This window comes from Acinonyx jubatus, chromosome A1 (assembly GCF_027475565.1).
Source record: "Acinonyx jubatus isolate Ajub_Pintada_27869175 chromosome A1, VMU_Ajub_asm_v1.0, whole genome shotgun sequence".
Lineage (NCBI taxonomy): Eukaryota > Metazoa > Chordata > Mammalia > Carnivora > Felidae > Acinonyx > Acinonyx jubatus.
Genome location: NC_069380.1, coordinates 129,989,047 through 130,014,231, shown reverse-complemented (window position 1 = coordinate 130,014,231; position 25,185 = coordinate 129,989,047). Strand labels below are relative to the sequence as shown.

General features: G+C 36.5%; 1 protein-coding gene across 4 annotated transcripts in view; it reads right to left on the bottom strand.

The window, feature by feature from the left end:
• Window positions 1-25,185, bottom strand: part of RNF180 (ring finger protein 180) — a 205,970-nt gene that overhangs the window by 38,399 nt on the left and 142,386 nt on the right. For all 4 annotated transcript variants that reach the window (XM_027041134.2, XM_053223386.1, XM_027041142.2 and 1 more), the window contains one exon: window positions 16,221-16,346. In XM_027041134.2, the coding sequence (XP_026896935.1) occupies window positions 16,221-16,346 (126 nt within the window). The remainder of the gene's footprint in view (window positions 1-16,220; window positions 16,347-25,185) is intronic.

Below are 25,185 nucleotides of genomic sequence, written 5' to 3'. Positions count from 1 at the left end.
AATTGAGAATTTAAAATAGTTGTCATTAAGATACTTGTTGGACTTGAGAAAAATGTGGAGGATATCAATGAGATAGAAGACATAATAAAGACATAAAAGACATAAAAAAGAACTAGAGATGAGAACTCAATAACTGAAATTTAAAATACACTGGATGGAATAAATAGATTAGAGGAACCAAAGAATGGCTAAGTGACCTGGAGAAGACAGTAAAGGAAAGCAATCAAGCTGACAGGTGAGAGAAAAAAAAAAACCAGTAAGTTAAGGAACTCAGTGAAACTATCAAGCATAATAACATTCACATTCTATAGAGATTTCTTGAGGAGAAGAGAGAGAAAAGGGGTCAGAAAACTTATTTGGAGAAATAATAGGTAAAAACATGTCAAATCTGGAGAAAGAACATAAATCCAGATCCCACAGGCACAGAGCGCTCTCAACAAAATCAACCCAAAGAGTTCCACACCAAGACATATAGTAATTGAAATGGCAAAAAGTAGTGATAAAGAGATTTTTAAAAAGAACAAGAGACAACTAGTGACTTTTTCAGCAAGAACTCTGCAGGTCAGAAGGGAGTGACATGATATATTCAGAATGCTGCAAGAAAAAAACCCTGAAACCAAGAATATTCTATCTACCAAGACTATAATTCAGAATAGGAGGTGAGAGAAAGAATTTCCCAAACAAAAGTTAAGACAATTCACCACCACTAAATCAGCCCTACAAGAACTATTAAAGGGGATTCTTTGAGTAGAGAGGAAAGACCATAAGAAGGAATAAGAAGGGTAGGAGGAAGAAAAACCGTAAAATTAGGGGTACTTACAAAAATCAGTCAAGGAATTCACAAAATAAAAAGATGTAAAGTATGACACTATATACCTAGAACGTGGGAGAAAAGTCAGAATGGGTTCAAACTTAAGTGACCATCAACTTCATCAACTTAATATTGACTGCTATATGTATATTATATACAAACCTAATGGTAACCATAAAAGAAAAACCAGTAACAGATATGCAAAAAATAAAAAGGAATCAGGTATTTCACTAAGGAAAGCCCACAAACCATGAGAGAAGAGAGTAACAGACATATATATGGAGACAAATCAAAATGAAAACACAGTGGTCCAAAGTCTTTGGGTTTCAGTAAATGGTGTCCTAAGAGAGATGTTTATAGCAATACAGGTCTACCTCAAAAATAGTACAGAGGATACAAACCATATGATCAGTTTACCAGATGCAGAAAAAGGATCTGACAAATTACAACATCCATTCATGATAAAAAACCTTAACAAAGTAGGTTTTGAGGGAACATACCTCATTCTAATAAAGGCCATATATGAAAAACCCACAGCTAACATCATACTCAATGGTAAAAACTGAGAACTTTTCTCTTTCAATCAGGAGCAAGACAAGGATTTCCACTCCAAACACTTTTATTCATCATAGTACTTGGAATGGGAAAAAGACCATCTCTTCAACAAATGGTATTGGGAAAAATGGACAACTATATCCAAAAGAATGAAACTGGACCACTTTCTTATGTCATACCCAAAAATAAATTCCAAATGGATTGAAGACCTAAATGTGAGACCTCAATCCATAAAAATGCTATAAAAGAGCACAGGCAGTAATTTCTCTGTCATTGGCCATAGCAACATTTTTCTGAATATGTCTCCTGAGGCAAGGGAAACAAAAGCAAAATACACTATTGGGATTACATCAAAATAAAAAGCTTCTGCACAGAAAGCAAACTGTCAGCAAAACTAAAAGAAAACCTACTGAATGGGATAACCTCTATGCAAGTGACATATCTGATAAAGGATTAGTATCCAAAATATATAAAAAAACTGATACAACTCAACATCCCCAGACCAAACAATCTAATTAAAAAATGGGCAGAAATCATGAAGAGACATTTCTTCATAGAAGACATACAGATGGCTAAAATATACATGAAGAGATGCTTAACATCACTCATCATTAGGGAAATGCAAATCAAAACCACAAGGAGATACCACCTCACACTTCTCAGAATGGCTAAAATAAAAAACAAAGAAACAACAAGTTTTGGCAAGAATGTGGAGAAAAAGGAACCCGTGTGCACTGTTGGTAGAAATGCAAATTGGTGCAGACACTGTGGAACACAGTATGGAGGTTCTTCAAAAATTTAAAACTAGGATTACAATTTGATCCAGTAATTCCACTACCAGGTATTTACCCAAAGAATATAAAAACACTCATTTGAAAAAATATATATGCATCTGTATACTTACTGCAGAATTATTTACAATATCTTAATTATGGAAGCAACTCAAGTGTCTATGGAAAGATGAATGGATAAAGATGCAGTATACATATACAATGGAATATTACTCAGCCATTAAAGGGAATGAAATCTTGCCATTTACAATAATGTGCAAAGAGCTAGAGAATATAATGCTCAGTGAAATAAGTCAGTCAGAGAAAGACAAATACCGTATGATTTCACTCATGTGGAATTTAAGAAAGAAGAATGAACAAAGAAAAAAAAGACAAGCGAAAAAACCCAGACTCCGAACTATGAGGAACTGACGGTTACCAAAGGGGAGGTAGAAGGGGGTGGATGAAATAGGTAAAGGGGATCAAGAGTAGGGCATGTATCGTGAGGAGCACTGTACGGTACTGAAGAATTACTATACTGTGCACCTGAAACTAATGTAACACTTATGCTAACTAGGCTGGAATTACAACTAAAATAAAATCAATAAAATAAAATAAAATAAGGGAAATGTAAGAAGAGAATTCTTATTATGGATTTGTTGCAGATGCCTTTCTATATTATGACTCGATTGTTAAACTCTAAAACTGCAGGAAATTGCTTTTTGGGGCCAACGACTTTGTCTCTAGTACTGCCACAGCTCTTAGCAAATGGATCATGGGGAAAACTGGCCATATGTTTGGACTCTTCTTCCATTCTGACATGTCAGTCCATATGGTTATCAAAACCTCTGCTCATTTCTCTTACTCCTAGTAGAGCCCTCCTCTGCCTATGGCAAGACTGATCCTGAGGTAATTCCCAGACTTAGGAAATATTCCCAGTCATGCAAATAGCTGGCAATATTAGCTTTCTTGGGGGACTTTGTCCACAGTGGAATTTCAATTCTGTTTGCTTTCTTAAATTCCATAGCTCTGATTTATTAATATGATTTTTGTAATTTATCATTCCTCCCCCCCAAGATGCTGTCAGTGAGGCTGATTCTTCCCATCATTTATTATTTTTTACTATACCTTCTTATATCTTCTGTATCCTAGAAGAAGAAATCTCCACTGCTGTTATTACCAGAAATAATAAACTTGACTTGTATCTATTCCTGCTATTTTTCAGGGTTCTACGGCTGTTTTCTCATTGTTGTGGTCTGAATCTGGTCCCACATACCCCTCTAATCTGGTCTTCTCATCTGTCACATCCATTTTTTTGCTTATGATCAAATGAGATTGCTATTCTTCCAGTGCTGAACCAAGAGAGAATAACCCTGCATCCCCTTTTGTCACTGTATCTCAAATATGTGACAGGTCTATAAAACAGTAGAGGTTTACTAAGATTTTTCACATTTTCTGATCATTTGGGATAAAAGGTGTAATAAAACACAAACAATAACCTGCAGCCATTGCACTGACCCAGAATCATCCTCAGAGTACCTTTAAGTTCTCTGCCTACCTCTGTCGTCACTCAAGACTATGCCACACACCGTGATCATAGAATAGGTTAAAGTGATCACTAGGTATCTCAGTGATGCATTAAGTTTTCCATTACCACTCTTAAGGTCCACCTCCTTAATCTTCATTTTTTATTCCAAAATTGACCACAGATTCCCAGGATGATTCACAGTCAATACATATATTGCCCATTGCCCCAACAAAGCAGTCATCCAGTGGTCAAACATTGTAACACTTCAACATTGCTGAAATCTTTTTTTATAATTAAATAACACCATTTATTGGACATTGACAATCCAGTTTGAATTTGGCTGTGCTAAGTTCCTTTACTTCCTCTCTAGCTTAATCAGAGGTTCAAAAAATCTAGTGTCCATCCAGTACCAGAATCATCTTACTTCATATTTCAGCAGTTTAACTTCTTGTCATATATTCTGCATGGTAGTTATGGAATGCATTGGTATTAGGGAAAGCATTTAAAATTGTCAGATCAGGGCCAAGGTTAGGTGCAGCAACCACCATGAGAATTTGTCTCTAGTGCTAATTTAAGATGTCCCGTGGTCTTTGGGGGTAGGTTTTAAATGTTTGTGAATATGTATACATTAATGTTATATATCCAAGTGTTTGTAAATGAAGGTAGTATTGTCTGCGAACATCCAACTTCACAGGGAATTAAAGCAAGTTCTGTATATGCAAAATGATGAACAGGATGAAATTTGTGTGTGTGCATGTGAGAGAGGTGAGACAGAGTGAGAGAATGAAAGTGCTGGTAGTTTTCAAAATAAGAACTATGAAATGGTGATGTTTGAACAAAATGTACAATTTGTATTTTAATTAATTTGGATTGTTAATTTAATATAGAAGTAAAAGATGTTCGAATTTTGATTTCAATGCCAAAGTGAACTATTTTGCCTTACATAGAGACCATGGATTCATGGACCCAACAGCAGAATAATACTGGGTCACGTGAAAAGGATGGAAGTATTCTAAATAATCATGAGTGAGCACTTTACATCTCTTATCAAGTAGTAGTTTTACTTATGATTCTGTCGATCTTAGTTCCTTCCCCTGAAAAAACTCCTACCTCTAGATACTTCATCCTCAGTTTATTTTATTAGTATCTAGTTTCCAAAGGGCATAGTTTCCAGTTCTGTTACTATCTCTGAAACAAGCAACTAGGACCTAGAAACCAGGTTCCATGAGGAAGTTGAAGGAATGTGAATATTTCATGTGTGGAATGAAGACTAGCAAACAACATCAAATGTGTCTTTGTATAGTTTAAGAACAGTTCCATGAAGAAAGATTGAGACAGACCTGAACCAATAAAAGAAAACTGTGAGAAGGCAGATTTTATTCAACAAAGGGATTTGTCTGATAGAGTTGGTAAAATGTACAAACTTCCTTTGACAGGTAGTGAGCTCCCTATCACTGCCTATGAGAAGCAAAGTACAGAAGTCATCTCTGAGTGTGACTGTTGAGGTCATTTTGTACTGGCTGGAGCAGTTACATTATGTATCCTCTCTAACTCCTTATAATCTATAATTTACATTTTAATGGGAATGTATATAGCTAGTTGTTTTTAAAGTAGTTTACGATACTGTCAGGCTTTGACACTTTGCTGGCTTCTGAAATAAATTTTAAACTCATAAGTAAATCTACAGCGAAAACAGGGTCTGATTCTGCCACTGGAAAATAAACAGAAAGGAAAAGATACTTTGGATGTAACATCTTTCAAAAAATTACCTTGTGAATAAAATTATTCCAGTTTCAGAGGAAATGTAAAGGTTAGTGCACTTGCTGCTGAAAGGCAGCACCAAGTCTGTAGCCTATTTTAAAATTTCTCTGACTTAACTCCAACTTTCTGAGAAAGAAGATTTCTGGGTTATATTGAAACTCCTGCTGCTGGAGCATGTATTGTTTTGTTTTCTATTAGAGATAAGCATTCTTTTCCATGTGGATATTCCTTCATTTATATTGAGCATGTGTAGACTTGCAGAATTATTCTAACACCATCGGATAAAATTATGACCAAATGAAACAATTCCCCAGGCTTTTACAAGAAATGGATGAATTTGTCATAAATAGATCCCCAGGCTTTTAAAAGAAATGGATGAATTTGTCATAAAGAGATCTCAGACACCTGAATTTCAGCTCCATGTTTTTATTACTGCCAGAGAGATTAAGACATAGAGTTTTATGTCATGACTTTTTTTTTTTCCATTTCTTTGACTTGAGTATACCAAGAAAAAAATGAGCATGGAAATTTTGTTTTTTGGCAAAAGATCTTGGTAAAACCTCTTAGCTAGTTAGCATTACATGTATATTTATGCAAAAGTGGTTTCTTAGGGAACCAGGCAACACGGCATGGCTGGAAATCATGCCAACCGGATAAGATAAACTGAGGATGCAATGCATGCAAATGGTAGACACTTCACCTAAGAGAACAATGAGTGACAGTCATCACTACAACCGGTACCTGACAGCAGATATAAAGTGCTAGCTTTATATTATCTAGAATACTTCCATTCCTTTCCACGTTACCCATTTTATGTATACATGTATAAAATATGACATGTAAGAAAAAAAACATTTAAAACATGTTAGCTTAACTCATCAATATTTCCAAGACACTACTTGATAGAGTAAAAAGGAATGGGTCTACTCTATTAAGTGTGAGTTAGCGATACGGCTGAATGAATTCAGTAAGAGTTTATATGAACTTTATTGATTAGTAAATCTAAAATTGTTAAAATGTTTTATTTTTGTGGAAGCAACACGAATTCTGTGGATCCAGAGGCATCTTTGGGAATGTGTATTCTTTGACATAAGATCCCTCTCCCACCTTACTTCCTCTTACTCATCTCAGAAAACTAGGCTCAAGAGTCTTAGGGGAACCATTAACATGGCAAGGATGGCATGGTACATTGAGGAGGGTGGTATAACTATGGGAATCACAGACCCCAATTTTCAAATATGATCCTAATGTATAGGATCACTGAGAAGGAAATTTGTGGCCTTAAACAATAATTCTTAAAAAGTAAAAAGGATAGGTGGGTGGCTCAGGTGACTTAAGCATCTGACTCAGCCCAAGTCATGATGTCATGGTTCGTGGGTTCAAGCCCTGCATCAGGCTCTGTGCTGACAGCTCAGAGCCTGGAACCTGCTTCGAGTTATGTGTCTCCCTTCCTCTCTGCTCCTCCTGCTTGTTCTCTCTCTCTCTCTCTCTTTCAAAAATAAACATTAAAAAAATTTTAAAGTAAAAAGGATACAAATTAATGACCTAAAAAGCCACCTTAATATGTCATAAAAAGGATAGAATAAATCCAAAGAGAGCAGCAATAAGGATGTAATAAAGAGCAAAGATTAATGAAGGGGAAAGTAAAGATACAATAGAGTCAATTTTTAAAATTTGTTGTTTAAAAAGAATAATAAAATTTGAAAATTATCTGGCAAGATTGGGAAAAAAAAAAAAGAAAAAAAACCCAGGGCATGAGCAAATAATAATAATACAAAGAAAACTTTAGATATAGGAGAGATGAAAAGATATAAATAACTTTTTGTTAACAAATGTTAAAACAAAAAATGGACAAATTTCTGTCAAAAAGATAAATTATATAAAATGACTCAAGAAGAAATTGACAAACTTTTTTCAGTATTTATTTTTGAGAGAGAGAAAGACAGAGTACAAGTGGGGGAGGGGCAGAGAGAGAGAAAGGAAGAGAGACAGAATCCCAAGCAGGCTGCACCCTGTCTGCACAGAGCCAGATGTGAGACTCCAACTCACAAACCGTGAGATCATGACATGAGCTGAAGTCGGACGCTTAACCGACTGAGCCAACCAGGCGCCCTGACAAACATATTTTGAAAATGGAAACAGAGGCAATCTTACTCATAAATCTAGATGTAAAAATCTCAGGCCAAAATCTTAGCAAACCAAGTCTAGCAATGCACAAAAATAATCATATTGCATTACCCCTGGAATACACCAGTAGCTTCACATTAGAAAACCTATTAAAATCTATTAATGTAATCCAATGCATTAACAGATTGATGAAGTGAAGCCATTATAATCATTTCAAGAAATGCTGAAAAAAATCACAAAATTAAAAATCTATTCAAGACAAAATTATTAGCAAATTCGGAATAGATGGTAAATTTCTTAAAACCTAATATAGAGTATCCACCAAAAACAAAGAGCAACATTCTATTTACTGGTAAATATTAAAAGTGCATATTTTAACATCAGAAATGCTGCTATCACTTTTCCTATTAAAAATCAAACAGAGGTCCTAGCTCAGAAAGTATGGAAAGATAAAAGAGAAAAAAGTGTATTGACTGAAAGATACAAAGTTGTCTTTATTTACAGATAAGACAGATATGATTGTCTTCACTGAAAGCTCTCCAAACCCTGTAATGAGAGTGAACATAATTTAGGAAGGTTGTTAAATATGAAGTCAATATCCCACACAATTGCATTTTTATACAACAATAATTATGGAATAATTTTTAAAAACCCAGCACCACTGTGTAATATTCAGAAAAGTGAGATATTATTTAAAGAAAGATAGAACACTCTGTAACACAATGTAAGAGGTGGATTCTATATAAAGACCTAAATGAGGAGGTAAAACTATAAAGTTAATATATATGTAAAAAAAAAAAAACCTTAAGAGGAAACATTTGTGATGTGGGAACTTCAAAACACAGTAAGACAAAAGTAGGGTGGTTTTAACTGCATCAAAGTATTTCTTTCAATAAAGGACAACATAATAATACACAGATAATAAAATGGGATAAAAATCTGTAATGTCTAAAGTTGATCAGGGATTAATACCTAGAATCTGCAAGAAATTTGGGAAACATGATAAAGGCATAAACCCCCTTAGAAAAATGAGGAAAGCATGTTAAAAACAAGCATCCAAAAGACAAGCATTTGAAGTGATTTCAACTTATCAGAGATCAGATAAATAAAAATTAAAATAATGAGGGTTCCTAAGTTTAGAGTACTCTGCTAACATTTGTCATTTTCCAGAGTTCTAATTTTTCCCGACCCTCACACACTGTTAACAGATATCTATGTTGGTCACTTGGGAGAACTGTTGGCACTATTTACTCTAGTTAGGTATATTTATATTCTATGATGCAGATATTTTGCTCCTAATTCTACATACTAAATAAATATTCACATGGTTCACATTAGGATATTCATTAAAGTTATATGCAGTGGCAGGGAGTAGAAAGTATTCTGTATTCCAGTCAGTGAATAGATAAAATGTGGGAGACGCACACCTTAGGAGAGCATGAATTAGAACCCATGGATTAGAGGTACACATAGCCACGGGGATGGATCTAAAAGCTTGGTATAAAAAAAGAAATAGAACGCAATATATAATACCATCTCCATTAATTAAAATATATGAACAAAAATAACATAACATTATATAAGAATACAAACAAAAAGGTAAACCAAACTTAATGGGAAGTAGAATATGGGGATAAAAGGAAACCGATGAATGTGGTCTAGTGATGACGGTATGCTGTTAATTAAGAAGTACAACTGGTCCAACTCTGCACTCAAGGTTCAGAAAAGGAGAAGACAACAACACAGCAAGTACATAGAAATAAATCTAACCAAAAGATGTCTAAGACATTTGTAAAGAAAATTATAAAGTTTTATCATATGGTATTAAAGATTTAGAAGATCTAAATAAAAGAAGATCACAAACTAGTTGGTAGACAGGGAGAGCTGTTTATTGCTATAAGATGTCAATTCTTTACAAATTGACCCATACATTGAATAAGACATCTCTCCTTCAATCCAATGTAATTTTACATAGAACTTGGCAAGATAATTCTAAAATTCAAAGAGCCAAAAAAAAAAACAAAAAAAAAACACCAAACCAAAAAACCAAAAAACCCAAAAAACAAGACAAAACAAAACCCCACAAAAAGCCCACACAAAAAACAAGACACTCTTCCAGCATAACAAGTTTGAAACGGGACATAAGGACTTACTATAAAGCTTTAGTAACTAACACAGTACAGTACTGAGGTTTTGGAAAAATGGTGGAGAAAGAATCCTGAGCTCAGGGGTGCCTGGGTGGCTCAGTTGGTTAAGCGTCCAGCTTCGGCTCAGGTCATGATCTCACGGTTTATGGGTTCAAGCCCTGCATTATGCTCTGTGCTGACACCTCAGAGGCTGGAGCCTGCTTCAGATTCAGGGTCTCCCTCTCTCTCTTTGCCCCTCCCCCACTAGTGCTCTCTGTCTTTCAAAAAAAAGAAAAAAAAGAATCCTGAGCTCACCTTGTTCCATGGACATGATGAGATAACAACTGCATCTGTGCAGCTAACCCTGAAAACAACCTGAGGACTAGCAGAATAGATCTTCCAGAGCTAAACCTAGAAAGATGGTCACACTGAAAAGGATAGGAGGGGTGGACATTGTTGGGAACTAAAGTCCCTGCATGACCAGCCACACATGGAAGGGACATCACAAGCATAGAGAAATAAGAGGATCAGACCCCATGCCAGGCAACCTAGGCACTGGGGTCCGGCACTGAGAAGATGACTCCCTATACTATTTAGTTTTAAAAACTAGCAGGGCTTATATATAGCAGCTTTAAAAATCAGTGTGGGCTTAACTCCCCCAGAGAGCCAGAGGGTGATAGAAAACTGAGTCCCCACCCTTAAAGAGCCAGCAAACTAAATCATTTACCCTGAGACACAGCACAGAAGCAGCAGTTTGAAAAGTGCTTGGGGTATACATGAAGAAGTTTTATTGACTAATCTTAGAATGTGTGCCAGAGGGGCAGGGATCTGTGGATTTGTCAGGGAACAGAAGTACTGGTGGTCACCATTTCTCTTCCTCTCCACCAGCCTAGATAGGTGGAACACCAGTGGTTATATTCTTGAACTACCTTGATGGCACTGTGTGCCCTGCCGTAGCGTTCCCCTGCCAACCTGTCCAATCCAACTCATCTGCCTTGGCAGGCATTCGTCCAAAGCAGCTCCAGCCCTAACACATCCTGCAGACAGCCCCTGCCAAAATGGTGCCACTCCGAAAGGCATCCTGCCCTGGAAAGGGAGGGAGATAACCCCATACACCACTATGCCTGCACTGTCTGCCACTGGGCCTCTTAGCTGGCTCTACAGGGAATAAACCCTGCCCTCCAGTAGGCCTGCAGCTATGGCAGAGAGGCTAACCGTAGATGGCTAGGCTGTGTGCTAACCGACCTCCCAATAAGCTCCCTGTTCGGCACATGGGCCTCTCAACCACTCAAGGAGCAAACCCTGCCCAGTGTGCCTACAGCAAGCAAAGCTGGTCATTGCAGCTGGCTGAAGATAATCAAGGCTCAGACATAATAGGAAGGCACATGCAGCCCACACAATAGACACTCCTGGAGTGCCTGGCTGTGGTGACCAGGGGGAATTGCATTATAGGGCATCATGGAACCTCTTCCACACAAGGCCACTACTTTCCATATCATGAGACAGGTGAACTACCTAATACACAGAAACAAACATAGCGAGTGAGACAAAAGGAGACAGAAGAATATATCCCAAATGAAAGAACAATAAATAAAATCGCAGTAAAAGAGCTAAATTAATCAGAGATAAGCAGTACTTCTGATTAAGAATTAAAAGTAATGGTCACACATTAACAGACATTTCTGCAAAGAAGACATAAAGATGGCCAAAAGAAACCTGAAAAGATGCTCAATATCACTCATCATCAAGGAAAGGTAAAATAAAACTACAATGAGATATCACCTCACACCTGTAAGAAAGGCAAAAACCAAAAACTTAAGAAAAAAAGAATGCTAAGGATATGGAGAGAAAGGAACCTTTTGTACTGTTGGTGGGAATGCCAACTGGTGCTGCTACTGTGCAAAACAGTGTGGAGGTTCCTCAGAAAGTTAGAAACAGAACTCCCCTATGATCCAGTAATTGCACTACTGGGTATCAACCCCCAAAATACAAAAACACTAATTCAAAGGAATACATGCACCCCTATGTTTATGGCAGTATTATTTACAATGGCCAAATTAGGGAAGCAGCCCAAAAGTCCATCGACAGATGAATGAAGAAGATGTGGTTGGTATATATATATATACAATGGAATATTATTCAGCCATAAAAAAAGAATTAAAGCTTGCCATTTGCGACAACATGGATGCAGTTAGAGAGTACAATGCTAAGTGAAATAAGTCAGAGAAAGACAAATACCATATGATTTCACTCATATGTAGAATTTAGGAAACAAATGAGCAAAAGCAAAAAAACAGAAGATAGAGACAAACAAGAAACAGACTCTTAACTGTAGAGAACTGATGGTTACTAGACGGAATGTGGGTAGGGGATGGGTGAAATGGGGGATGGGTATTAAGGGGGGTACTTATTGAGATGAGCACTTGGGTGACATAGGGAATTGTTGAATCACTATATTGTACACATGCACCTCATATAACACTGTATGTTAACTACACTGGAATTAAAATAAAATACTTAATAAAAAAATTAATGGTCTTAAAGATACTCATTGGACTTGAGACACAAGTGGATGAAATCATTGAGAAATTATACAGAGACAGACAATATTACAAACACCAGTCAGAGCTGATGAGTTCAATAATGAATTCAATAAAATACATACTAGAGGGCATCAACAGCAGATTAGTTAATGCAGAAGAACGGATCACCAATCTGGAAGACTGGGTACTGGAAAGCAGTGAAGCTGACTGGCAGAAAGAGGGAGAACAGATTAAAGAAACTGTGACCTTATCAAGAATAATAACATTTGCACTACAGAGATCCCAGAAGGAGAAGAGAGAGAGAAAGAGGAATAAGAAAAAAATACCTGAGAACTTCTCAACCGATATCCCAGTCCAGAAAGCACAGAGCCCCTAACAAGATGAACCACAAGGTCTACACCAAGACACATTAATAAAAATGGCAAAAAGTGATGATTAAGAGAGAATTTTAAAAGCAATAAGAGAAAAGAAAACAGTTCTATACAAGGGAAACCCCATAAGGCTATCATCTGATTTTTTAGCAAAAACTTTACAAGCCAAAAGAGAATAGCATGATGTATTTAAAGTGGCAAAGGAAAAAGACAACCAAGAGCAGAATTGTCAAATCAATAGGTTATACACCTGAAACTAACATAACATTGTATTTCAATTATACTTAATAAAAAGTATGGTTTTGGCCAAGAATTAGACAAAAAGACCAACAGAACCGAATAAAGACCTCAGAAATAGACCCACATACATGGAAATTTAATATATGACAGAGTAGCAATGTGCATCAGTGGGGAAATGATGAATTATTTTCAACAAATGGTAGCTAAAGTAAATAGGAAAAAAGGCCAAAGTTATTGAATCCCTATCTACAATATAGCAAAACAAACAAAAACCCTCACAAAACTTAGAAAACAACAATACAAGTCACTTCCAAATACCTTTAGACTATTTGAAAAATATACAGGAAGATACCTGTATGACACTGGGGATAGAGAAGAATTTCATAAGGCAGATAATACAGACTGGAAAGACATGAAGCAAATGCGAAGTCACAATTTACTAAAGAGATCATAATGAGAACATACAAACCACAACTGGGAAATGATAGCTGCTATTCATATTATTAAGAGAAAAAGGAGTCTGCTCTGAAAATATTTTAAAACTTTCAAAAATTAACAGGAAAAATACCATCAATAGGAAAATGGACAAAATTTATATAGGATTTCACAGATGAAAAAACTCAATTGCCAATATGCATATAAAACTATGTTTATTCCCCATTAGTAATCAGGAAATTGAAATTAGAACCCCAATGAGATACCATTTTATACCTATCAGACTGGTAAAATCTCAAGGACTGAAAACACCGAATGTGGGAGACAAAGGTGATGATAAATCAGTATCGGCATTTAGGAAAATGATTTGGTTTAGGTAATCAAGGTAAAAATGTTGCTTTTTTTACGACCCAGAAGTATTCTACCCACATTTATTCTAGAGGAGCTCTCATGCTCCAGTAGACAAGAAAAGAAAGTTTATAGCAGCTGTTTATAATAAAGAACTGGCTAACTCTATTGTTGATCAACAGGAAAATGGATAGATTGTGCCACATTCATATAATGGACTGAAATGGATGGATCCAAGAAATACAATGCTGAGTGACAAAGCAAATGTAGAGGAATTTATATATACTGTTACCACTACAAAGTTAAACAAACAAGCAAAAGTAAATAGCATTGATTAAATATACATGTGTGTACTTGTATAAAGAAATAATGCAAAATTCAGAGGAACACAAAGTAAACAAAAAGGACAGAAGGTGATTCAGGAATACAGACAAATAAGGAGTCTGGTTTATGATTAAAATCCTATGAATGGTTTTTCAGGCCTGACCATAAGCAAACACAGAAGCTTTACCTGACAGACCTTACAGGACAAACTGCCCTTATGTCTCCCTGGCCAGTGATGCTCTTTTACATATTTACATCCCTAGGCCCAACACCGGCATTCCTAGGTTCTTTCTATGAGGCCTTGGGCAGAAGGCTTGTTCAGGTGCCTCTAATGGGACCCCTTTAAAAGGGGTAGAACAGGGAAACTTGAAGACACTTCGACCCCCGGCCCCTTAAGTAGCACCCAGTGCTTTTCTGCTTTTAGCTGACTGCCACCCCTCCACCCTCCCCCTACGTGCACCTTCAGGGCTAAAACTGCCACTGCCTTTTGTTTAGGGACCCCTCATTAGTCAGATGATCTCGACATGTGTGCTGATCTGCCTGAATTGGATCAGTGCACTGTTCCAAAATGGATTTGAGGTAAGGAGAATCAGCATCTCCTCCAGTTTTAGACTCCTGTTTATACCACTGCACCAAGTGATCAAAGGCTTAACTCTTTCAATTTTGGCTGAGCCTGACAGCTCAACTCTTGTTTAGCTCCACAGACCCTTGACAGTAACGTATTTTTTTTTTTTGATAGTAATATATTTCTTAAGTTGGGTTGTATAACAAAACTACTTTGAACCTCCTCCGTAAAAACTTCTAACAACTTAAGTTCTGTGGAACTCTTATGGGGAGGACAAATATGATGAAATCACAAAGAAGGTGTGTTTAAATTATAGCTTCAGTATCTCGGGATACACAAAGGTGAAGGAAATTGTGGGGTTACCAGAAAGGTGCTTCATTCTTTTTAAAATTTGTGTGCACAGCAGTATGTAGGACCCAAAGGAATCTTTTAAAGCATACAAGTTATCCTTTAAATTTTCTCTTCTTTGGGATGAGATCTTTCAAGAAAATTCATTTTCTATTTGCTTTCATATGTCTAAATGTGTCTATACCAAATTTGTGGATGAGTTTCTACAGTTACTACTTTATAAAATAGCGTATGTGTGTAAAATGTCCTTCAACTATTTTCTTCATTCAGACTGCTCTATAAAATTATATTTGTCCTTAAACTACTTTCTTCGTACCTCAGGGATTTCATAAATCAATTTATTTTTTGCCTCAACCATACAGGCTCCATTTCTATCTCCTTTTGGTTTATGTTGTGGGGTACTGATTTTTTAGGTCTTATTGTAGAAGCTCCCCGGCTCCATTCCCTGACGATCATATCTGGAGCTTTCCAAACAGATCCCATAATATCACAAGTGGTAAATACTAAAACCACACAGTATTTTATGCTCTGGCCATCGTTTTATTAAAGGGGAAATTATATTTTATGTCCATATTGTATGATTATCATTCTACGGTAACAAATTCTCAAAGGTAAAAAAGGTTTCAGAAATTTCCTTGCCCTTATTTTGCTAATTCTTTCTACCTGTAGTATAGTTAGTTATAATTTAGAATGTGCTTTCCTATTCGCTCTTTTGATCCTTACAACTGTACTAATTCGGTTGCACACATATATATACTCCCATTTTACATACAAGAAAATCAAAACAAAAGAAGAGGTTATTATGACACCTCTGAGGTCACTCAGCTAGTTAAACCTGAACCCAGAAACTGGTATTCCTATTCCATTGTGTACCTGTGAGACACTTTGTACACCAAGTCTCTGCTATTTGCTACTTGTCATAAACTTGTGGGACAACTGTAAAATAATAAAACTAAATCAACTTACCTATGATAATGAATTATTCAGGATCTTTATAAAGAATACTAGTGCTTTTGTCAAATACAGCTTTTGTCAAATCTGTTACTTTTGAGGTGAATTTCATTCATCTATTAAACATCATATTAAACGTTATTGACAGCAAGGCAAAGTACTTTAATCATGTGTTTTTCTCAAATTTTGCTCTTACACAGTTTCTATTGTCTATTTTCTTCATTTATTATTATTATTATTATTATTATTATTATTATTATTATATTTAATGCTTTCAGCAAGAAGATACTTGGCAAAATCCTTACTTAAACCTGACCAATGCAGAAATGTTTCCCCTAACATTTTAGTTAGGAAAAAATCGCTTTAAAAAGAGACCTTAGACAAAGTCACCAAACATTTTTGCATTAGTTTCCTTACCTCCAAAAAGATGGAAGGCTTTCCTGCAGCTTGGGAGCGGCCATTTTGCAGAGCTGGATTTCTGAAAGCTTTGTTTTATTTTCAAATACTCTTTAGTAAAGAATGTTTTTGTGGCATTGTTCAGTTCTAGAGTAAAGCAAAAGAAAACAGTAGTTTTAGACGTTAATTTGACTAAAATGGCAAGAGCATGAAAAATTGTTACAGTATTTTGACAACAAATTTAGATCTCTTTAAGAAAGAAAACGAGTAAACTTTTTAATTTGAATTCAAGCGAACGTAATTCCCTCAAATTCACATTTGATGCAACTTTGATGTGTCTACACATACAGTATACATCTACTGGGAATCTCCTATGTCAGTTATTATGCCATAGGCAGCAAAGAGAAAAACCCAGTCCTTGCCCTCAATAAGACTCAAGATTAAAAGACAGAAACAGGGGCACCTGGGTGGCTCAGTTAAGCGACTGACTCTTGGTTTCGTCTCAGGTCATGATCACACGGTGGTTTTGTGAGTTTGAGCCCCGCGTCAGTCTCTGTGCTGACAGTGTGAAGCCTGCTTGGGATTCTCAGTCTCCCTCTCTCTCTGCCCCTCCCTGACTGGCACTGTCTCTGTGTCTCTCAAAATAAATAAATAAACTTAAAAAAAAAAAGGTAGAAATAAACAGGTAGACAAAAAAGGGAAAAATGTGTTACAGGTGTAGCAAGAGAATAACCAGAGTACAATCCTGGCTCAGGAGAGAGGATAAAAGGGAAAAATCTTTTACAATTTTTCCTACTGCATCATCTCTTTAGTTCCTTCTATATGTGATGGTCAAGAATTTACTGAATCTAATGCTGCTGATTGGAGAAAGTTTAAAAAAATGCAGAATCAGGGGTGCCTGGGTGGCTCAGTCGGTTAAGCGTCCGACTTCGGCTCAGGTCATGATCTCACGGTCCGTGAGTTCGAGCCCCGCGTTGGGCTCTGTGCTGACAGCTCAGAGCCTGGAGCCCATTTCAGATTCTGTGTCTCCCTCTCTCTCTGCCCCTCCCCTGTTCATACTCTGTCTCTCTCTGTCTCAAAAATAAAACGTTAAAAAAAAATGCAGAATCAAATTCTCAACCTTTCAGAGACTTCCTTATGAGTGAAAAAGAAAATATTCATTGGAAGTAAACACAGACCAATCAGAGAACAGATGTGATGATATTCACTTTAAATTCTAGAAAGTACTTGAACTCTCTCTTATATGAGCCATGGAAAGCCTAAGCACATAGAGAAAAAAATGCTCACCTCTAAAGGGAACAATACAAGTTAGGGGAAAAGATAAGCTGCTATCATAGCCTGCATTCAGTAGAATGGGACTAGTTTGAATCAAAGAAATACAGTAATATAAATCTCTTCAGGCCTCGCAGATTCTCACCCTGGGTGGCTGTAAGGTCTACTAGTAAGTGCATGCCCTATAGAATTTGGGGTCCAGAAAAGCTCTGCGTGCTGGGAAGGGAGGCCAACCAGGAATACCTCATCCAGCACTGATGAGTATTTATCTGTGTGTCCTCGGAAAATAAATTAAAACCTCATTTTCATATTCTTTACTCATAAGCTGTTCAAAGCTAAAAATCTTGCTTAGGAAGTCCCATTTTCCAGCTAAATATGCACCATGATGACAGAGGCATATAGAACAGGGACAAAACCAAACCCAAAATTCTAAATATGATACTGTTGAAATGGAGTTACAGATTTTACAATATGTGAATCATTATAATTATACAATTTATGCTGAACTGAGGTTAATATTTAGGAGTTCCTATTTTAATATCTAGGTAAGCCATAATTAATGACTTATCCATTTTAATTTAGTGAGTCCATTTAGTATTTGCTACAATATTTTGTTCTCATAATTTTATACCAGAATAATGAAAAAGTAATTATCATCATTTTTAACCCTTCAGGCCCAGGAGAAATCTGCTACTATTATGACTTTCTCAGGGGAGAGCATTTATCCAAGCTTTCACCTCAAGTAGTTGTGATCACTTTATACTTACTGATGTCCTTTAGTGACTTTGGAGCATTCAAGAATCATTTCAGTAACTGTTTCATCACCCAAGAATAGCTAGTTTATCCTCTGCTAGAGGAATTATAAGACTAAGAGGTGATCTATTAAATTAAGCCCAGTTTACCCACAATATTTACCGAGCTCTTGCTAAGATAAAGACAAAATGTTAAGTACTTTATACTGTGATGATGCATCCTGTTATTATTTTGTATGTAAAGTTACATTTCAAGATTTAGAAAAAGGCTTTTGAAATCCTAGGGATAGGGATATATTGCTAGATCCTCAAAAGGTTATCACAACATCCATCCTTGCCTTCGAAGAATCTGTAATACTGTCTTCTGTGTGAAAAAAGACTCTTAAATACTGAGAACTGAGGGTTGACGGGGGGGTGGGGGAGACGGGAAAGTGGGTGATGGGCACTGTGGAGGGCACTTGTTGGGATGAGCACTGGGTGTTGTATGGAAAACAGTTTGACAATAAATTATATTTAAAATAAAGAAAAAGAAAGAAAGAAAGAAAGAAAGAAAGAAAGAAAGAAAGAAAGAAAGAAAGAAAGAAAGAAAGAAAAAAGAAACAGAAGAAAGAAACGGAAGAAAGAAAGACAGAAATTCCATCTTCCCTGTGCACCACATCATAGCCAATGATGCAGTTTGGTTTATTACTTTTAAAACTGTCAAAGTCACATATAGCTCTGGTTTAAAAAATCCAACAGCATAGAAGGGCAAAACGAAACAAAAAACAAAATGACAATGATCTGTTCTACTCCTTATTTCTACCTCCCCTCCCAATCCCCAGGGACTATTTAAGCATTCCTGTTTTTGTTTTTGTTTTCTGGAGATTAACCTCTGTAAGAATAAGTCATTGGTGTTCAAGAGTTGGTTTGCAAAACACTAGCAACATGTGAAATGATTTTGGGTGATACTGAATGAAAATGTTTAAACATTTAAAAGTTACCTATTTAATGTACATTAGAAAAAAAATGTATATTAAGTAGAGCATCAAACACATACATTCACAAATACATTGCTAAGGATGAAGCTAATATGAGTATTTAAGAAAAAAGGTGTGTTGATATGAGGAAACTTCTTAAAAAAATAATTCAGGTGGTACAGATACAGTAAAAATTGTAAAGGTGGTACCACAGGGGTACAAAATGAGTCTCACCAGGAAAGTTAAGGCCCCTGGCAAATGGCACTTTCTTGCCCCTCTTACACAGGTGCAAAGTAAGCATTGCCTTTTAATCCCTGAAGATTTTAAGACAGTTTGTGGGTTTTCACTGACACAGTTTGAGAAACACTGCTCTAAATATTATGCTTACTTTGATATTTCTTTTTTCATAATAAAAATAATCCACAAATTAAAGCTTGAGAATGACTGCTGGAAGACAAAATTAGGTACTCTTACTGATAAAAAGAATGAGTTTGGATTTCAGGCTTAGTGACTATTCTGTACAAAATGAACAGAAAAACAAAAGAGGCATGGATGGACACAAGAACAAAACCATTATTAGCATCAGAATTAACAGACCAGACTCAGTGGTAGAGAATAAGAGAAAGGGTGAAATGCTCTTAATAGGGATAATAGACCATGACCAATTAATTATAGACTGTCACAGTAGATAAAAAGAGGAAGTGCGATATTCTTTGGGATGAGTTATCTGTCCTGGACAAATTCCAGCAGGACATGAGGAAATCAGACAGAACACAGAATAATTCTTCACTGTGCAGGACTGGCCCAAACACTCTAGGATATCTGTCATCCCTGTCCCTAGTGACTAGATGCCAGTAACATCCCCTATTTATTGAGTCAGCCAAAATATCCCTGGTGAAAACATCATAGGCCTCTTCCATGCTTAAAATTCTAGATTAGCTTAAATGTCATTTCTTTATTTAGTTAGGGACTTCTATACATAAGGTAAAGACTTACGTATTTCCTTTTCCTATTTCCAGTGGAGTTCACTGGGATATCTGCTCATCAGCACCTAATTCTGCCAGGTAAAGGCACAAGAGTAGTGGGTATGGGGTTGTGTGTGGTTAAAATGGAGATGGAGTTTGAATGGAGGAAAATGGTGGAACAAGAGTGGAAATCATTCTTGTTGAGGTTTGAGTGCAGCTGAATGGGGAGGGGGGACAGGAGTGAGTCATTTCACAGTTGGGAAGTAGGATACACTCACTCTGTGGCGCCCTTTGCAATACCTGAGACACTCCCATCTACTATATAACCATGGGTTGGGATCCTGGATCAATGGATACTGGGTCTGTAGTAGGACTGCCTACAGGAAGATCATTCAGTGTCAGTCCACAATAGGGGAAGTGACACGCTTGGTTTGAAGGCTTCAGTCAGATAGTCAATTCAAGAAAATATGACACCTTCCCATGATATCCTTGGCTGAGGGATTTCTCCTCTCTCACCTGGATGACTCCTACCCCGCATAATGCTTATATACCATGGCCTTTTCCTGTCTTTGGCCTGCTGATTTTAGGTGGCCTGTAGATCCTCTTATGTAGCATGTAGCACCTCCCTGTAGAGACCTAGAGTTGGGGTGCTGATGTGGGAGCTCTTGGTCTGAAAGGATTAAACCTGCTTACACTGGTGTCATTCTCACCTTCAAGACAAAAGGACTCTAATTAATTTGGGACACACCAGAACTTTCCCAATCTCCTAAGCAAACTTAGAATCTGCCATGTCGGGACTTATCCTACTGTTTCCCAAAGTGACTTCACCATTTTATATTTTAACAAACATATATATGAGTCTCAATTTCTCCATATCCTTGTCAACATTTATTACTATCTTTTTGATTATCATACCCTTTGAGGCACACAAGCTTTCAACTTTGATAAAGTCTAATTTATCTGTTTTTTTCTTTGGTTGTGTTTTAGGTGCAACATTTAAGAACCCATTGCCTAATCCAATTTCAAAAAGTTTACACCTATGTTTTCTCTAAGAAGTTTATATTCTTATCTCTTACATTTAGGTCTTTGTTCCATTTTAATTAGCGTGTGTGCGTGTGTGCGTGTGTGTGTGTGTGTGTGTGTGTGTGTGTGTGTGTATGTTTGTGTATGTGTAAACAGTGTAAGGTGTGGCTCCAAAGTCACCCTTCTTTTGCATGTGGATATCCAAATGCTACAAGGTCTTGATGGTACAACCTTTTACAAGAATAGTGGTATAGTGGTATCAGTTAAATAGCTGTTTTACTGGAGTAAAGATTGAGCCTCTCATGCAACCATTCCAGAAACCTCTTTACTATTTATTATCTTTAAATATTATTGATGTCCTTCCAAGAGGATTTAAGTCTTTTTAAACTATCTTTTAACCTCTCAAAATGTTGTGAATCATATCATTTTTAGTTTCCTTGTTGACTACCTTTTATTAGTATGCTTTTATTGGTTAGGATGCTCTTGGTTGAAACTAACAGAAAATTTACTCAAACTGTGTCAGTTAATTAGTAAATTTAATATTTAATGAACAGGAAATCCAAAGGTAGTGTGGGCTTCAAAGCTGGCTGACTCAGTGGTTAAATGAGGTTATCAAGAACTCATGTTCTTTTCTTTTTAAAAAAAATCTTTTTTTAATGTTTTTATTTATTTTTGAGACAGAGAGAGACAGAGCATGAGCAGGGGAGGGGAGAGAGAGAGAGATACAGAATCCAAAGCAGGCTCCAGGCTCTGAACTGTCAGCACAGACAGAGCCCGACGTGGGGCTCGAACTCACAGAGGGCGAGATCGTGACCTGAGCTGAAGTCGGACGCCTAACCAACTGAGCCACCCAGGCACCCCAAGACCTCATGTTCTTTTCTTTCCTTCGTTGTGCTCTCAAAAATAAAGGCTTTGTACCAAGCGGGTTCCCCACTTATTCATAAGATGGCTGCCAAAAACTATCTCTGTTACACACTTTCTTGTTTATGTCCAATGGGAGAGAGAATGGCTTTTCTATCTCATGTCTTAAGAGTAAAGACAAACTTTCTTCTCATGTCATTGGTCAAAACTGGACCACATGCAGATTTGTAAACCAATCACTGGCAAAGGAAGCCAAGGATGGGGTCTGCTACCCAGGAGCCACCTGGTCTATGCTGGGAGAGTTGAATACTTGAGAATAAAACTCAGAGTTATATTAGAAAAGAAGGATGTAATGGTACTAATTAGCAACCAAGAGTGTCTGCTACAACTTTTTTTCGATCAACTTTCAACAGTATATCTTGACTTATCTTAAAAAAATAGGTATCAACTCCTTCTACCCTTTCTTCTACTTATCCTTTCCCACTTCCTCTTCTCAACTTCTCATGTGTTAACTACTTTATCAAGATCACATCCAATACTGTTAATTTAAGCACAATTGCCTAACCAGTGAATGTTACAGTACAAGTTTAAAATCATTTTGCTGAGGTACAGTCTATGGAATAAATCTGGGGGGAATTTCATTATTATCTCTATCCACTGAGTTACTGTAACAGAATTATGTTAGAACCAACCCCTGAAACATTGGCCAAATATCTTGAGTTCCTTTAGGAAATGACAGCTTTCCCACTCTGACCTTTGACAGTAATTATCCCTTTTTGTTCGCAACTGGAATGCTGACATTAAGTAACTGAGAGTATTCATTCACTTAATAAGTAACTGTCAGGGTTCAGTAAGGTTAAGAGAATACTCTAAGACTGTAAACTAACTTCTCCAAAGTATCACCAAAAGCATTTGAAACCAGAAGAGGAAAAAAAAAATTCATTTACAATAGCAACAACAAAAAATATACAGGCAGAAAACTAATAAGAATTGTGCAGAGCCTTTAGGAAGGAAATTGCAGAAATTTATTAAGATGACATCCAATAACAATCACCCAATATTATATAAATGTCAATTAAAAACTATGAACTATCTCCAAATAACTTATAATTTTAATTCACTTGTGAGTTATTAAAACACAGTCTAGAATAATTTTAAGAGGTATAGGGCAAGATAGAAATATGAATGGAAAAGAAAAAGGTGTCAAGAAACACACTTACATTGTAGTAATTATTATTACTTTTTAAAGAATGACAATTCAACTAGAATAGGAAAAAAGGATTGTTCAGCAAATGATACTAGGATAAATGTCTAAGGATATGGAAGAAAATGGACTCTGTTCTTTTTTTTTAAATGTTTGTTTGTTTGTTTGTTTGAGAGAGCTTGCATGAGCAGGAGAGAGGCAGAGAGGGAGGGAGAGAAAGAGAATCCCAAGCAGGCTCCCCCTGTTGGCTTGGAGCCCAATGGAGGGCTTGAGATCCCATGAGATCATGACCTGAGCCAAAAAAGAAAAAGTCAGATGTTCAACCAAATGAGTTACCCAGGCGCCCCAAAAGTACTCCATTCTTACTCAAACCATGCATCATACAAGATGCTAAATGGAGTTAAATATGGGATAGGAGGACAAAGTGGAAACCTAAAATAAATGTGGATAAAGAGAATTTTTATATAATTCTGTAGTTAATAGGTAAGGCCTTTTAATTCCTAACTTTAAAATTAGAAATATTAAAGACCTATGTTGCTACATGAGACCACATAAAAGTTTTGCACATCCATAAAATACAAACATAACTAAAATACAAATGACAAAACAGGAAAATGATTTACCCCATAGGACAAAAGCTGACACTAATTAAAAAAAAATCTTGTTAATAAGCAAGAAAAAGATGAACAAACCGTAAGAAAAATCAGCAAAGGTCATGGCCAAGAAAAACAAATGCCCTGAATGTGGAGAAAATAAGCTTTTGTATAAAACTGCTTATAACAGTTTTTGAGCACAGTTTGGCAACATACACATAGCTTTAAAACACACAACAGCTTTAATTACCAGTTCTACTTCTTGAAATCCCTCGCAAAGAAATGCTCAGAGATGTGTGCAAATATTTATCTCCATATATCAGCAATTAAGTAAATGACAAATAACTAAATGTCCCATAATATTGGTAGTTTAAGTAGATCATGATATAATCACAAGAGTTTTAAGTAAATCCAAGCAGGTTAAAAGCCTTACGTACAATATAGTCACATCTTTTTCTGTAAGAAAAATAATTAAGTACATGTATGTAAAATATTCTGGAAGTATACTCACTCACTGTGGTCTTTAAATGTTAGGACTATAGAGGATTTTTGAGCTTAGAACTTTAACTGGATGTTCTGATTTTTCCCATAATGAAATTGTATTACTTCTATAATTTAAAAAGTTATTTCTATAAGAAAATTAGACCATAACGTTTTGGCTACTAGCAATGTCACTTTCCCTAATTTATACTCTGTTATTTCCTGAGCTTTTATCAAAGTATACCAGAAGATGTCAGGAAACCTGATACACCACTTGCTCTGAAGATGTTTTTGAGGACACTGCCTATTCCACTTCTTAGTATGCCCTGGAAGAGAAATCACATAAAAAATTCCCTTTCAAGCACCAGAAAAACCTTTGCTTACTCTTGGGAAGTGGGATACTTCTTTTAATGAATCATGAGAATCATTTAATTGTGTCCTTACTTTTATTTTAACTCAGGTGGCAGAATATTTAAAACCAAATACTTCACCTAATTATAGTTACTAGGTAGCATCATCTGGCTTGTGTATCTGTTCATCCACCCTCACCTGCAGAACATGGAGATAGCATTTTTTCCTGTGATGGGTGACACAGAGTAGTGCCCTCCATAAATGTTAGCTCTACTTACTTCTATCCTTCTTCCCTTTTTCCTTAGCAGTTCTTGACGTTCCACATTCATTAGTTTTTCCTGTCTCCATTAGTATGTTTTTGTAATGTTTTTATTTATTTTTGAGAGACAAAGGGCAACAGAGACACAGAGTGCGAGCGGGGAATGGGACAGAGAGAGTGGGAGACAGAATCCGAAGCAGGCTCCAGGCTCCGAGCTGTCAGCACAGAGCCCGACGCGGGGCTCGAACTCATGAAATGAGAGATCATGCC